The 12126-nt window shown below is 39.1% G+C and overlaps 1 protein-coding gene across 6 annotated transcripts in view; it reads left to right on the top strand.

Moving 5' to 3' along the window:
• Cntnap4 (contactin associated protein like 4) overlaps window positions 1-12126 on the top strand; it is a 290486-nt gene that overhangs the window by 275959 nt on the left and 2401 nt on the right. For 5 of the 6 annotated variants that reach the window (XM_028768648.1, XM_028768649.1, XM_028768651.1 and 2 more), the window contains 2 exons: window positions 7277-7495; window positions 7809-7880. In XM_028768648.1, the coding sequence (XP_028624481.1) occupies window positions 7277-7495; window positions 7809-7880 (291 nt within the window). The remainder of the gene's footprint in view (window positions 1-7276; window positions 7496-7808; window positions 7881-12126) is intronic. The other variant, XM_028768650.1, reaches the window with a different exon arrangement.

Raw genomic sequence — 12126 nt, 5'->3', positions numbered from 1 at the left:
TTATATCACTTATAAAAAAATCTCCTAATTAAGATAATCACATAATCTTAAAGTTGCATAAAACTTCTCATGGGAAAATATGCCCTTGTTTTGAATAATGATATAATTTAATTCATTGTAAAAACTCAAAAAAAAATCACTACTCCAAAACTGAATGAGGTTTATAATTGGTCTTTGTTGTTTTTTATGACAAATATGTAACCACATAAGAAAACTGATATCTGTAATCTGTTGGTGTTTCAGGATGATGGTGGAAAGGTAGGTTGCAGTTTACGGTTCTGCCTTTGGTGGGTTGTGCTTCCTTCACCTTCTTATGGTTGAGTTTTGAGACCTGTGGGTTTCTTTCCATATTAGAAGAGATTGGAAAAACCTGCAGATTGCTTTCTGTCAACTCAGCAGTTCCCTTAGTATGTTTACAGGTGACAACCCATAAGGATCACTGATCTCTTTTGAGCCTGTAGATCAGAGAAATGCACTTCCATTTAGGCAGTGGTATTTAGGTCAGGTCTGAACAGACAAACAAACAAACAAAAAGAAACAAAGAAACAACAACAACAACAACAACAACAAAACCCACATGGTCTAAGCATATCTATCCCAAGGAGACATTTAGGAAAACTGAAATGTTCATTCTGAGGATATATTAGGTAAAATTCTGCAAAGCCAAGGAGATATACTCAAGCTTTCTTAGAAAAGTTGATTTCACTTCTAGATGAAGATGCTAATTTTAGTTTCAATTATGTGTCTATGTGTGCACATTTCTGCACGTGAGCACACATGCACACAAAATTAGAAGACAGGGATCAAATCCTCTGGGGATGTAGTTACAGATGGCTGTGAGTCATCTGATCTGTGTGCTAGAAACTGAACTCCAATCCTCTGCTAAAGCAACAAGTGCTCTTCAGCACTGCTCTGTCTCTCCAACCAGAATTAGATTTTTGTAAAGACACCAATTTTGTACATCTATGTCTAATGACACTTAAGATGAGATAGGCTCTTCTGGGGTGAAAGAGAATTAAGGTTCTTGAGAAAGCTACCTACAAGTAACTTTTATATGAATTGGGGTGTTGAGTTTTACATCTGAGATCAGTAGGTTTGTATGTGCCTGGAGATTTAACTTCTCCTTTGTCCTTATAGTTCTTGGCATCTACTTTGCCACTTGCTTTTACATTCATGCTTGCTTTTGTTTGGTGTAAATACGTACAGGAACAAAAGCATCTGCCTTGGCTTCTCCTGTGATTCATGACACCACGTTCTGGCAATCCTTCCTTATCTTTATCTTACATATGAAAGTTATTGAAATCCTCTTTGAAGTTGGCCCCCTTTTCTACAGAAGACATTATAAACTGCTTGCGTTTATTCTCGTTTGAGTTCTTAGACTTTTAATTTGCAGTAGGTTATGAGAGCCATGAGGAATTTTATAAAGCACTCCGCGTCATTGTTCTTACACTGACTGCCATATCTTCTTAGAAACACTCCATTCTCTGTAATAGAAAGGCACTCCATCAAATCCTAATTTCCTGGAACTCAATTTTTCTTGTAGGCTGTTTGTTAAATGATTTCTTCTTCACACAAGCCCAAGTTAGTCCCTTTGTTGGCATATACAATCGAGGCTTATTTTTTAATAGGGAAAACTGCCATAAAAGTCTTAATTCACTTGAGGAGTTTTATAACCGGAAACAAGAACTGGAAATGTTTGTTCTCAATTCTCTCCTCTACCTTCACTTCTCTAGCCCTCCACACTGGATTGACATTGTATGGACCACATAATGGGAAAGAAATAGACTTTGGTCCTTGGCATTGTTAGAGTAGTTGTCAAAACACATGGAGGATGTGGAGACTTTTCTAAGGCCTTGTTTGCTTTTGAGAAACTCCAGTCTACCCTATATATGTTGTCTCACAACTGGACTTAATTCTGAGAAGAATGCTAAGTACCTAGAAGTTTCTTCCCATGCCCAATTCCAATGCTAACCCATCTACCAGAGGTCCTGAATCAAGGTGATTTTGGTCTAGTTGAATAGAAAGGTCATATCTGGATGATGCCAGTGAGGAAGAAGTTTTAGGATTCTCTCTCTAAGGGCTGGAACATCTTTGTGCTATCCTAGAGAATTTTCATGTAGAGCATTTGAATTTTACAGATCCTGGGGGATGTGGGGTTTACCAAGGTCTCTAGACCGTATGTGTAAAGATCAACACCAGAGCACACCAGTTTGCATATTTTCCTTGTTTCTCAATGAGTTTACATTTGCTACATTTCCATTTTGTTGTTTTGAAAAGGGGTTTCCTTTGACAGCTTAGCTCCATGTGACACTGCACAGGGACCCAGACTCCTGTGTGACCTACAGTCTTTGAGTTTCAACCATCTGAGGCAGGAAGTAACTAGGCACTAGCTAGCAAATGGAAAGCAGAATTAAGTTTCTGGCTTTTGGCTCTATGCTTAACATATTCAGAGGTATCGGTTCCCTTTCCCCCTTGGTCAATGCTTTCAGGAAACACCCAGTGTTTGCAGAATGTTGCAAATGCACCCAATGTTGTTTGTAACTAGTCTACCTGGCTCCTCTCAATCCAGTCAAGCTGACAGTCACAATTAATCAAGATAAGGGATTCAACATCAAGGAAACAGAATTAAAAAAAAAACCTCAACCATCAAGATTCTCTACATAAATTAAGCTATTTAAGAAGACAGACAACATAGATAAAACTCAGTACACTTAATTTATGTTGATTCTAGTCAACCAAAGCAAAATAAACAAAGAGCTAGAAGAACTGACTGAAAATTAAAGTGGATAAAATGACCTATATTGACACTTGAATTCAGCTCCTAGAGGATGAAGTGAAGGATAAATGTTTGACCTACACAGAAATAAGTTATGGTTAATGGGTGAGAAAGTAGAATAGATTTGCAAAGTTGCAGAGGAGACACAGGCTGAATAAAGTTCATCCCAGAGTGATCCAAACAATAGTCATGTGAATTTTGTGAAAAATCCCAAGCTAAGTTAAAATGGCGCATATTGAAAGGGTTTGCTCTGTGGGGTTAGAGAGGTTGTTCTGTGGTGAAGAACAGTTGCTGCTCTCTTTAAGGACCTGAGTTTAGTTCCCAGCATCCACACTGGGCAGCTCACATATCCACATGCAGACACACAACTACACATAATAATAAAAAAAACCATAAATATGTTTCAAAAAGAAAGGATGTACTGATTTACTATGCCCTCTGCAGAATGTTGAAAGAAAATAACCCACAAAAAGCAAAAGGTAGACTCGCAAGAGTATCAGATACATTGAAAAGAAGAAATGGAGCCAGATGTTCAGTAGTGACCTCCACATATAAAGGGGAAAACAGCCCCGTAGTAAGAGACATTATTACAGTAAGCACAAAAGGTAACCCAATCATTAATCGACATACATTCACTAAAATGTCCAGGTTACTCCTGCATAGAAACATCACTAGGTTCTATTCCCATGTTTATTGCGTGTCCCGTCTTTAAAGTGTATGGTCCCTGAACAGCTGGGGACTCCTTTCTACCTTCTTAGTTCTGACAACAATAAACAGTAAAGGATTAACTACTCATTTTAAACTTGAGAAGTATAAGGTTTTTTACAGCAATTCCACTGATAAAAATATTTTCACTTTTTTAAACTTGAAGTTTTCAGACTGTGTCTCACATGGGGCATTTTTCACTAGGAAAATAAATCTATACTATACACTTTTGGCTCAAAACTTAAGAATATTTTTAAAAGCCTCCATAACTTTTATTCAATGTGTGAACATTGTAGAAAATATAAAAAGTATTGACATTAATGTATATGCCACTTTTAGAAATCATCAAAGTTATAAAATGTGCCTGAAATAAAATTTTCTATAAATATCTGTAGGTCTGAACTTATAGTTGTACAACCTAACATGGACAATTTGTTCCAGGAATCCAGTGCATATTAAAGTCTACAGATGGTCTAGTGACTCATAAAATGTGAGGTTATCAATACATAGCCTGCATATGCCTCCCCACATATTTGCAGTCATGCCAAGGTTACTCATAAAGCCTAAGACAATGGAAATGCTATATAATTCGTCACTGTACTCTATTGTCTAGTGAACAATGTTAAGGAATTGTGTGTCATACTCAGCATATTCTCTTTTTTTTCCAGTGGGAGAGAGGCCTTTATAAATAAAAAATACACATAATTTGAAATGTAATTATGTCATTCTTTAGATCCTAACTTGTGAAGGTTGGCATGCCTTGCTAGTGAATATTTAAACAGACTTTCTTTTTTATTTTTTTTACTTCTTTTAATTTTTGAGATTATATTAAAATTACATTTTACCCTTCCCATTCCCCCCTCCAAATCCTTCCTCACATCCTCCTAGTTCTCCTTCATAGTCATAGTCTCCTTTTAACTACTTGCTAGAGCATGCCTATGTGTATATAAATACCACCTGCACACTCAGTACCATGTCAGGTGTATGTATGTTTTCCGGGATGAGCATTTGGTGTCAGATAACATTTTAAAAAGATAGTCTGGGTCTGTAGTGACTGCCATGTGAGAATGTGGAACTCAAAGATATTGAGGGTTTGTATATTTGTCAGTATGACTGGCATGATGGTAGACTGAAAGGTTTTTGTTTCTGTATGGTGAAACAGCCCAACATCAGGTGCTGAGGGCTGAAAGAAAGTTCCTTTTAGCTTTCAATTCCAATTACGGAGAAGTCAAGACAACCAGGTAGGCGCATCACATCTACAGTAAAGAACAGAGATACTGCACATGCAAATGCGAGCACCAGCATTTGCTTGCTTGCCTGTGATCATCACAATCCCTCCACTCTGAAACAGATCACTGCCCATGCCTAGCAAAGCATCCTACCCACAGTAGGCTGGATCTTGCTACATCAATTTCCTTAATTAAGACAATCCCCCGTGGACATGTGCATAGATTAAGGTGATCTAGATAATCCCTCACTGAAGCTCTCTTCACAGGTGAGTCTTAAGTTGTGTCGGGTTGACAAACTACCGCAAGGGTCAGTGATATATTTCTGGAGCTCTTGATCTCCTGTGTGAGCCAAAGACTGATGAATGTTCACTGCTATCCTTAACTAGGGAGGAGAATCAGAGAATCAGGTCACAGCCTCCCAAGGCAGAATATTTGAGCCCAGATACCTGCCTTCTCAGGCTGTTATGGCAATCGCTGTGCGTGTATGGCAGCTGGATCCCTTTTGCTTCTGTCCTTATTCTGAGAGTTAGCTCTGTTGAGCCTTTTCCACCGCTACTGTTAAGGTCTCTCAGGTTAATGAACAGAGGATTTTAAGTATGGCTAATTAAGAAGGAGATGATGAACTCTTCTGGAAATGATTAAAGGCCATAACCAAAAAGTGATGCCGTGTCCCTAATCTCCAGGATTCTTTTTATAGAGAATGAGTCTCATAATGGGAAACCTTTCATCAATGTTATTTTTTATCATTAGATATAAAATGTGAATGAAAATGGAGCCAAAAGAAAATGGTCTTCAGAAACCTAGCTATTACAAGAAATGACAGGCTCAGAATTGAGATGCCTGGAGTTACTTAAAAAATAATGTTCAAGCCCAGATAGCCCTCAATGCAACAACAACAAAAGACATTGCTGGAGATATGAGGACAGTGAAGGAAAGGCTGAACCATAAAGTGATCCCTGAAGAAAAGGAGCTTGTGATTTGGGGTTTCCAGTGGGTCTGGGGTCCAGAATATGTTGTCCGAAAACCTGTAACCACAGATTAACTCATTAATAGCAATTCTGAGCCTAAGTGTCACATCTGGGTGGCAGCAAAAAGATATTCCTGTGGCCACTGTGAAATTTAAATGAGACAAAAATCTCTTAAAACAGTGTGCTACATACACTTGATAAACTCCCAATGTCTGTTCTATTATTGAGAGAAAAAGACACATCTTTGTGCACGTGTGTGTGAATGTCAGAGAAGCTGATGGTGCCATTTTTGAGCTTGTTGGATGGATAAATACATCCTAGTATGATGATCTTTACACTTTAAAACACTACAGTAAAAGCTGGGTGTGGTATATGTCTCTGATCCTAATACTTGGGAAATTGGTGCTGGAGTATCAGCTAAATAGAGAGTTGAAGGGTGACCTTCTCTATGTAAGACCTTGTCTCAGAAAGTAAACCAAACCAAACCAAACCAAACCAAACCAAACCAAACCAAACCAAACCAAGGCACACCGAAACAAAGCACAACCAGTTTTATAAAATTCTCTTTGTTTCCATTTAATTCTGGTAAAAACAACTGCTATCTGTATTATTTGTGAACTATTAAAGTATGAATTAATATTTTAGCATTTAAATTAGTCTCTGACCCAGGACAGACTTATGAACATGGGAGGAGTTGGTCATCTACTCAAATCTATTTCTTCATAAAAGGCCATCATCGAGGCAGAAAACATAGTGATATGAAGGTTCCAATGTTGGATATATGTAAGGAGACATGCTAGTTAGTACTCTTGGATTTGGCCTCTACAGCATGCTGTTTTTAGTCTCCTGGAATGTTCAGAGGGAATCATGTGGCATCAGAAGCTCTCAGCTGGAAGACCTTCTTAGGTTGGGCAATTGCCAGGGGAGCTTCAGAGGCCATTTTTCCCACTAGCTTCTGTTATTTTCTTGGCTTGAGTCTCAAAAGCTGAGCAGAACCAATCTCTAAACCTAGGACGCGTCTCTTGCTATTGATCACAAACAATAAATATACTTTTTATCTATTCTAAAATGTTAATGGCTAAGATGTCGCTGTTGGAAGGGTAGTTGCCCGGCATATACGAAGTCCCAGGATTGATCCTCATTAATGAATAAAAGCAGGCATGGTGGTGCACTCCTGTAATCTCAGCACATGGGAGATAGAGGCAGGGAATTCAAAAGTTCAAGGCCATCCTTGAAAATATATGGAGGTTGAGAGTAGCCTGAACTTTGTGCTACCCTGTCTCAAAGGAAGAAAAAAAACCTCCATGAAATCATGTAACCCCTCATTAGTTCATAGCCTCGTCCATTCTTACTATTTTAGTCATCTGCAGAGACTACAGTGTTCTTAATGAACCATGCTTGCAAACTTTCTTCATTAACCCTGAAGTCTCAATACTGATTACAGAAAGATGTAGCAGACCCATTTTTCTCAATAGAGACAGAAGAGTTAGCGGTTGGACATGCCTCACTGTTGTGTTCCTCGATGCAAAGTATTGCATGTCCGCATCACTGCCTTTCCTGCTGGCCACTCTTAATCATGTTGTACTGTTTCTTTGTAGAATACAGTGACATCGACCAGGAGACAGCACTGGCTGCAGCCCATGGCTTCACAGGCTGCCTCTCTGCAGTGCAGTTCAGCCATATTGCACCTCTGAAGGCTGCTCTACAATCTGGTCACCCAGCCCCTGTCACCGTGACAGGGCATGTGACTGAGTCCAGCTGTGTGGCCCCTGCTGGCACCGATGCCACATCCAGAGAAAGGACACATTCATTTGCAGGTGACTTAAGATGCTCTCCCTGTCTGATGACAGACTTGACTAGAGTGGACATTTTTCTGGTTTTGTTGTGTGATTTTCAAGGTGGCTTCTAGGAATTGCTTTTGTTTACTCCTTAGGTCTCTCCTTCACCCATCCTTTTCTGGAGTCTTCATTTCATGCCCACTTGCAGTTGACATTGTTAAAATTGAGAAGTGCAGGGATCCCCCACGTTCATCTCTGTGATTTCATTCTGGTTTGAAACTTGAATTCTTTGGTATTTCTTCCTGTTGCGTGGGTGGATCACACTCTGTCCCTCTTTGTGCCTTTACCGTAGATCACTCTGGAACGATGGACGACAGAGAGCCTCTCACTCATGCCATCAAAAGCGACTCTGCAGTGATTGGAGGTAGCTGAGAATCATGAGTGAACTTTATGGTGGGGTCTTATTATTACTATAGCACTGAATATGAGTCTCAGAAAACTATCTGTGAAGAGTCTATGTATTTTCACTGGGGTTGCTGCTCAGTGGTAGCACGCCTGGCCAACAAGCATGAAGTCTTAGGTTCAATTCCCAGAATGGGGGAGTGGGAGTGGCTCAAATAGCTCAATTGCCATACAGTCAATCTTAGTGGGTTTTTAAAAACTTTCATTCGTTGTTATTTCATGCATGTATATAACATATTTTGATAGTATTCATTCTTTCTTACCCTCTCCTACCTTCTTTTACCCCCTCTCAGTCCATTCCCACTGAGGCTTTTTTCAGTGAGTCCCCATTCTATTTTTTGCCTCTTGCTTTGTATGACCCACTGTTGTTAAGTTTACTTAGGTAACCTGAACAAGTATAAGTGGAAGGTTATCTACTAGGTCATTGACAACTTGCCATCCGCTACACTACTGAAGAAAGCAACTCCCCTACTCCCAGATCCCATTAACAGCCAAAAGCTCTCAGGAAGGGGTGGGACATCTTGGCTGGTTTCCTATCTTCAATGGACACCTTTGATGGACAAGAGTGGGTTGACAGCGTTCACTCTTGTGTACATCTTTATAGGCACTGAATTTGAAGAAAGGGGTGGTCTCATAGAATTGTCCTGAATTCTAGGCATCCTTGGACATTTTCTGTGTCAATGTGGATAATCTCACTAAAGTACCACACTCCAAGATCTGTTGCTAAGCTATGTAAAAATGAACAGTATTTAGCTTAAAGCCGTCGAGGCTGCTTCATGCATTTATTTCCTTAGACATATCATTGCTTCTGCAAGGGTCCTGTGAAAGGAGGGAAATTTGAGATTAACGCTAGACATATGCATTTTGTATTTCCTTAATGCTTAGTAAAGTAGATATTTCATCGTTCAGACACACCTATAAATGAGTACTGCACTTTCTGTTCTTATCAAAGCTTAGGTTAATAGGTTGAAAGTGGTTCATAGTAATTTTAAATTGCAAAATTCACACAAAGAAAACTTATAAAATATCTTTAAAGTGACAGCATCTTCTTGGAGGTATATGTTATTTAAAACCAAACTCAGAACTGAAGCTTTTTCTTCCTGATTAATGCTCGTCAGAGGCTATTAATCAGAGCAGTGAAATGTTAAGTGCCTTAACATTTCTCTGCACTCCGAATATCATATGGATGCATAAAATAAATAACTATTCAGCCTTATATCCAGATAATGTGATTATTCATATACTTGAGAAACTTTTATGTGGCCCTCATACTTGATCTGCTTACTAATGTGCTTTAAATATTTTAATTTTATTTTTAATTTGTGTGTGTGTGTGTGTGTGTGTGTGTGTGTGTGTGAACAGTGAAGTTGTCAGTGCTGGTTGGTTTTGGTCAACTTCACAAAAACCTCACTAATCTTAATTGAGAAAATACCTTCATAAGATTGGACTATAAGCAAGTCTGTGTTGCATTATCTTAACTGGTGATTGATGTGGGTGGGTCCATTCTACAGGACACAGTACCACCCCCACTCCTTGCAAATGGTCCTGAGTTACATATAATAAAAGCCTGAGCAAGCCAGGAGGAGCAAGCTGGTAAATAGCATCCTTCCATGGCCTCTGCACTGGCTCCTGCCTCTAAGTTCCTCCCTTGAATTTCTGTCCTGGCTTCCCGCATTGATGGAACATGACCTTGTAAGATTGAAATAAACCCTTTCCTCCCTATGTTGCTTTTGGTGATAGTGTTTTATCACAGCAATAGAAACTTAACTAAGACAGTGTCCATAGAGGTCAAAAGCGAGCACTGGATCTCTTGAAGCTCAGGGTACAGGCAAATGTGATGGCTAGTGACTGAATTCCAGTCCTCTGTGGAACAGTACATACTGTTAACTACTGGGGCATCTCTCTAGCCCCCTGCCTTTTAATGATTTTACTTTTAATTTTGTCTGTAATTGCGTGTAAGCATGTGTGTATGTGTGTGTGTGGGGTGTCTATGTATGAATAGTTTAGTGTCTTGTACTGTTTCTCGTTTATACTTAAACTATCTCCAATAGCTAGACCCTATTTTAGATGGTAAATAATGACAATCACAGTTTCTCTTACTGTTATTTCTGTTCTTGCCTTAAATTAAATGCCTATAAGTTAAAGATACATGAAAAAGAATTCTCCTTTAAGTTCCTGACAAACAATACAACCCTCCCCTCCCCAATCCCCACCCCCTTCTTGAGTTATTAGTTTAATCTTGGATTTAGGTAGTTACCAGAATAGCCTAAAGGAAGCATGTTCTACAGTAAAGTCCTACTTAAAGTTCCAAGATTTGTAAGGAGCTCAACATTTTAAAGTAGGATTGTTGCTCAGACTAATTGTCTCAGCCAGTGCTTTTCTTGCCTCACACGTGTGTGTGAGGCACACACACACACACACACACACACACACACACACACACAGCAGAGTCTTATCCCTCAAGGCTTACCAGGGTTCATGAAACCAGCATGCTATCTCATTCTGATCTTTGTGGGGAACTGAGCTTGGGTCTCAGAGCAGCTGGAAATGGCCATGTAAGCTCGAAAGGTTTTATGCCAAACATGGGCAGTTTGTCTGCTCATTCACAGCATAGGGTCCTCCACTGTGGTGCACTGTCTGGTAGTACTGAGGTAGAATTTTATCCCATCGTTGTACCAGCCAGTCATAAATCAAACCCAGTGTGTAACTGTAGATGATGTATTCAAATACTTTCTAGAGTCGATAATCCTCTTGTGTTCTCAGCTGTAGGTACCAATCCTCTTTGTTTATAAACAAAGTAAGTAGTTTGAAAGAGGAAGATAGACTTAGTAAAATATTTTAAACTGATGAGGCAGACATGGAGTGTTTCTGGCCAGACTGTGAGGATCCAGATTCAGGCAGACAAGAACCTGCATAGATTGCTCCTGAGAACACATCCTCATGGTGCTTCAGGTGCAACCGCACAGAACAGAGCCGTTTATTTTACTTATTCTGAATATACTAAATTGCTTGTTTAGGGGACAGGTAACTAGTAGTTTCAAGGCATTTTCCATGGCCACAAAAAGCAATGACATGAAACTTGTCCCAGACTGAAAGAGATAAATCACATACTTACAGAAAAAGACAAAGTCAGAGATTACCTCTGATGAAGATCATCTGGCTATCCCATCTAGACCAATGTGATGATGACACATTTATTTTATAACTCCAGTAGTGCTCAACATAGTTTTATCGTTTTTCACTTTGTATATTTCAGAATCCCTCTCTCTGAGCTAGAAACTTTATAAAAAGATGATTGAACTAGCTTGAGCAAATTAATTGTTTTTACAGGGACGAGGGGCAAAATATACACATGAATATAACACATGAATACTCTGATTAAATTTGCTATTGATGTGATTAAGTAGTGATGCCCATTAGTAAAATTACCAAATGCATATTAGATTCATTACTATCTTTCTCGGGTAAGCCTGACGTAGTCAAAAATTATTTTATCGTCAGCAATATTACCGTTGGCCATGAAGATTCTTCTTAGTGAATCTTACTGAAACTTCCAAATACCTTTAAGCCTTGATTTAATTTCATTAAAGACAGCTACATTTATCTGTACTGAAATGGAGTCTTAGGGCTTGGGATATAACTCAACTGGTCAAGTGCTTGCCCAGACTGCATGAAGCCCTGGATTCCATCCGTGGAACATATAAACTGGATGTGGGTTCATACACTAGTGATCCTGTACTTAAGAGATGGAGGACAGGATAACCAGAAGTCCAATATTATCATACCTAGTTCAAAGGTTACTGAGACCCTTTCTCAAAGGAAAATATACAAACAAACAAAATAATATGCAATCTCAGTTTTTACTAAGCCAAATCTGACCCACACTATTTTAATATTGTATATTTTTAATAACCCACATTCATAAGAGGCCCCAAACCACATGTGCCAACTAGACCATGTCAAGTGGACATGTGTCAGCTACCTGTATTCAAGACCCATTTGGACGATGTAATGAAAGCTTATATCCCCTCTAAGATATTTACATAATGTTTTATCTTGAAAGTACCTAGTTTCTCTGAAAGATTCTATAAAACACTTCAAAGCATGCGTGTGCGTGCACGTGCGCATACAAACACACATACAAACACAGGGAGAGAGAGAGAGAGAGAGAGAGAGAGAGAGAGAGAGAGAGAGAGAGAGAGAGAGAG

Source organism: Grammomys surdaster, unplaced genomic scaffold, assembly GCF_004785775.1.
Source record: "Grammomys surdaster isolate TR1022 unplaced genomic scaffold, NIH_TR_1.0 187, whole genome shotgun sequence".
NCBI lineage: Eukaryota > Metazoa > Chordata > Mammalia > Rodentia > Muridae > Grammomys > Grammomys surdaster.
The sequence above is the reverse complement of the archived record's forward strand: the minus strand, read 5'-3'. Positions and strand labels throughout refer to the sequence as shown.